The sequence below is a fragment of the Oryzias melastigma genome, linkage group LG11 (assembly GCF_002922805.2).
Source record: "Oryzias melastigma strain HK-1 linkage group LG11, ASM292280v2, whole genome shotgun sequence".
Taxonomy (NCBI): domain Eukaryota; kingdom Metazoa; phylum Chordata; class Actinopteri; order Beloniformes; family Adrianichthyidae; genus Oryzias; species Oryzias melastigma.
This window is the reverse complement of record NC_050522.1, coordinates 2,913,274-2,917,326: the sequence shown is the minus strand read 5'-3', so window position 1 is coordinate 2,917,326 and position 4,053 is coordinate 2,913,274. Positions and strand designations below refer to the sequence as shown.

General features: G+C 42.9%; 1 protein-coding gene across 2 annotated transcripts in view; it reads left to right on the top strand.

Moving 5' to 3' along the window:
- Positions 1-157: 157 nt before the first annotated feature.
- tmem222b (transmembrane protein 222b) overlaps positions 158-4,053 on the top strand; it is a gene marked incomplete at its 5' end in the record, with an annotated part of 6,705 nt that continues 2,809 nt past the window's right edge. For both annotated transcript variants that reach the window (XR_002917321.1, XM_024257880.1), the window contains 4 exon segments: positions 158-242; positions 1,962-1,993; positions 2,066-2,162; positions 2,330-2,460. Coding sequence is in view for 1 of the 2 variants with exons in the window: in XM_024257880.1 (XP_024113648.1) it covers positions 158-242; positions 1,962-1,993; positions 2,066-2,162; positions 2,330-2,460 (345 nt within the window).

The following is a 4,053-nucleotide window of genomic DNA, read 5'->3' as shown; positions in this document are numbered from 1 at the left end:
CCAATAAGGAGCTTCAATGGAAGGTTGGTTGGAAAACATGTAGGACACCGGCCCTCGAGGCCTGGACTTGAATACCCCTGGTATAGATGTCATACATGTTTACCTGTCAGGAAGTGACATCACAAGCCTGTCGGTAAGCTTCCCGTTTCCGCCTCAGATGGCTGCTGCCTTTCATTGGCCACATGGGGATCTGCACCTCCACGGGGATCATCCGGGACTTTGCCGGACCGTACTTTGTCTCGGTGAGTAATATCTGGAAGTAGAGGTGGAACGGATCAATAAACTCACGGTTTGGATCGAAGCAGGCTTTTAGAATCACGGTTCAGATCAGTAAAAAGGGGAGAGAAAAAAAACAACAAAATGAAAGCCTACAAGTCATTTTTCCTAAACACATATTTAATAAAACATTTATAAAGTAATTAAAACATTTACACTCATACACAAATATGTTATAGCATTAAATATTTGCTCACTGAGGCCAAAACATTAATGACAAACTTGAACTCAAAATATTCGTATTAATAAAAAAGTATAAGAATGCCCATATAAACAGAAGCGCCAAACCGTGGCTAGTGATCCGTATGGATCACGGATCATCTGTGATCAGTTGCAGACCTTCTTGGAGGGAAATACTTTCGGGACCCAGAAAAAAACTAAAGAAAAGAAGCAGATGATTTGTTTTGATGTTTCTGTAGATGGAGGATTTTTTTAAAGCTGATGTTATCCCCTGCTAAACTGATAACTAAAATTTATGTTGGCCACTCATAATACGTGCAGCACAGATGCACATTGCTGAATTGCCAGCCCTTATTTTAAGTCCATTCAAGGCCAAATGTTGCTTTTAGTTGCAACTGTTTAAAGTTAAGACAGTTTGTTCTCTGCTTTTGACCCATCCCCTGGGGGAGCGGTGAGCTGCAGACGCAGCCGCGATCAGGAACCGTTTGGTGGTTAACTGTAATCCTTACCGTAACCCGTCCACCGGGTCCATGTGGCCAAGAAAAAAGTACACCACTGGCTGCACATATTTGGAAAATTACATGAAAGTTCTTTTTTTTTTCCATTCGTTTTCTTGACCGCTTTTTCCCTTCTGGGGTCGCGGGGGTGCCAGAGCCTCACCCGGCTGCTGATGGACGAAGGCGGGGTACACCCTGGACAGGTCGCCAGTCTGTCACAGGGCCTCACTCACACATTCACTCTCACATTCACACCTAGGGGGAATTTAGAGTTACCAATTAACCTATGAAGCATGTTTTTGGACGGTGGGAGGAAGCCGGAGTCCCCGGTGAAAACCCACGCATGCACGGGGAGAACATGCAAACTCCACACAGAAAGGTCCCAGCCGGGAATCGAACCGGGGCCTTCTCGCTGTGAGGCAAGAGCGCTAACCACTGCGCCACCGTGCAGCCCTACATGAAAATTGTCAATTAAATTTTTTTAAACATTCAGTAATAATTGTTTTTCTAAAATAAGGCGTGTGTGTGTTTCTGCTGCTCTTGTGTGTGTTTCTGCTGCTCTTGTGTGTGGTTCTGCTGCTGTGTGTGTGGTTCTGCTGCAGTTCTGCATGGTCCAAAGCTCTGACCTCACTCACACATGAAAGGCTGCATTCTTCTGTCTGATTGAGGACTAAATATTTGTGACCAAGTTTAAACTTCCTGTGATTACAAATGAATGATGGCGGGGTTTTCTGAAGGCTGTGGCATGCTGGGAGTTTTGCTTTGATGTTACAAACACTGTGTCTTCAATAGAGAAAACATCTAAAGTGATGCTAACCAGTGAATCAAATTTCACTCATGTGTTCACTCAAAAAAGTTGAAAGTAGCCCAAAATTATGATGAAAATCAAGTGGAGAGGCCTCAAAAGTTTAATTTTACTACATACATTTTAATCCAAATATTTTCTAAGAATAAAATCAACATTTGAAATATATTTTTGAAACATTTTTTAATTTTCTTCATGTGCAGGAAGACAACATGGCGTTTGGCCGACCCACAAAGTAAGAGAAGAACGTCTAGAATCTTAAGGAGGCAGCATGATGAGCATAATGATAGTGCGTGTGCGTCTGCAGGTACTGGATTCTTGACGTCAGCAAAGTGTACGCCAGCGGCTCCAACGTCTGGGACACGGCGGTGCATGACGCCTCAGAGGAGTACAAGCACAGGATGGTAACAAGTGTTTCCTGAGTTCTCCAGCACACTAACAAAACCGTTGTTATGATCCAGCTGGTTCCAGATTATTTCAATGAATCCAGAAGGCTTTGGTTGTAGTGGATGACAGTGGAAAGAAGCTCTGAAGCTTTTGGTGACGTTTCATCTTTTCTGTTTTTTCCCAGCACAACCTGTGCTGTGATAACTGTCACTCACACGTTGCCATGGCTCTGAATCTGATGCGCTATGGAAACAGCACCTCCTGGAACATGGTCAACCTCTGCCTCCTCACCTTCATCCACGGGAGACACGTCAGGTAGGCTGGAGACCGTTTTACAGGAGCTAGATGAAGCAGCTTTGGCTGCCTCAAGTTCTCCTGTGACATCTGCAGCTGTTTGTAAACTCAACCAAGGAGGTGACTGGGCTGAGGAGCACCTCCTCTCAAACCTGGCCTTTTAAATGGAGACAGGATGACTCTTAAAGCCCCCTTCCAATGAAAGTCCTGTGTTTGTAGAGTTGTTAACATGTCTGTGTGTCATTTTTCTTCTGAAAGAGAACAAATGTAATAAGAAATCATTTTGTTTTTTCATTTATGAGTATTTCTCCTTTTAAATCAATCAAACTGTCTTGGACAGACTCTGTTAGAATCATAGACTGTATATAAAATAACTGGACTGAGCAAGCCCCCCTTCTTCCGTGTTCCATATAGGAAGTACCACTGGGTTCCAAAAAGGCCAAAGTCCCATTGACTTACATTGAGAAACAGACAGTTATTTCTCAGTCATTTTATATGTCAGAATAATCATTCTTCCTCTGCTGCTTTCTGCTTAACTTCTTTTTTCTAATCCTAATTTTTTTTAAAGATTTTTTTCCATTATCACAAGTTATTAGAGTTATAAATTGACCAATCAGATGGCTCAATAAGCGTTTGTGGGTCTGACGTCGAACGTCTGGGGGGTTTGATTGACAGATGACGGGTAGCCAATGGGAGCAGACTTCATCAATGGGTCCGTGAAGACCTTTTAACACCTACTTTACAATTCAACAATGTACCAATCATTGTCCTACTGTTGTTTTCCTCAATGGAATGTACCGATGCAGCAGTTTAAAACAACAAGAGGAGCATGCTGTCGACATTTTTAGATGAGGATTTACTCTGTAGAAATAGATTTCACTCTGAGGTTATGTGATTTGGACTTTTTGGTTTGATTAACGTTCGTTTTTCTTTTTTCACTGTTTTGATTGTAGCTTATAAATTATACGTTGCGCATAAAATCACCAACCAAAGTTTCATCTTCGCCGAACTTTTCCAGCTTCACCCTGAATTAGACGCAGCCGTCTGAGGAGCGCGAGACAAACTAGAAAGGACCTGGTCGTATTTTCAAACAGAAAAAAGATCCAGCTGTTCACTTGTTAGGATGGTTATTTATTTTAAATACCGCTGAACGCGCTTCTCACGTGCATCTGATCAGACTAACGTGGCCGCGCATGTGAAGAGACGAGTTGCGGCGCGCGCGAGAGGGGGGACACGCGCCTGTCTGCAGCAGCGTCACCCAAATGCTCCTTTTATCTCGACAAAAATGAATAAATGTAAGTAAATCCAAAATGACCGCTGGCAGAATCAAATGTTAGAATGCTTCTCCCTCAAAGACTTGAACAAAGACTTTTACAATCAGCCCAGTCTTAGTAGAATGCGTACAAATGCCACGTTTTGGGAAATACCGTGTATAATATACGCCAAAACCGGTTTTTGCGTGCATATAATACACGCGGTCCTAAATGTGTTAAATGTGTTTTCCACGATTGACACGTCCCCTGGTGGAGTCGTGAGCGTCACAGACAGCCCCACAAACGATCAATTTGCTTTTCTGACCCTAACCATAACCGTAATCCTAACCTTAACCAGGAA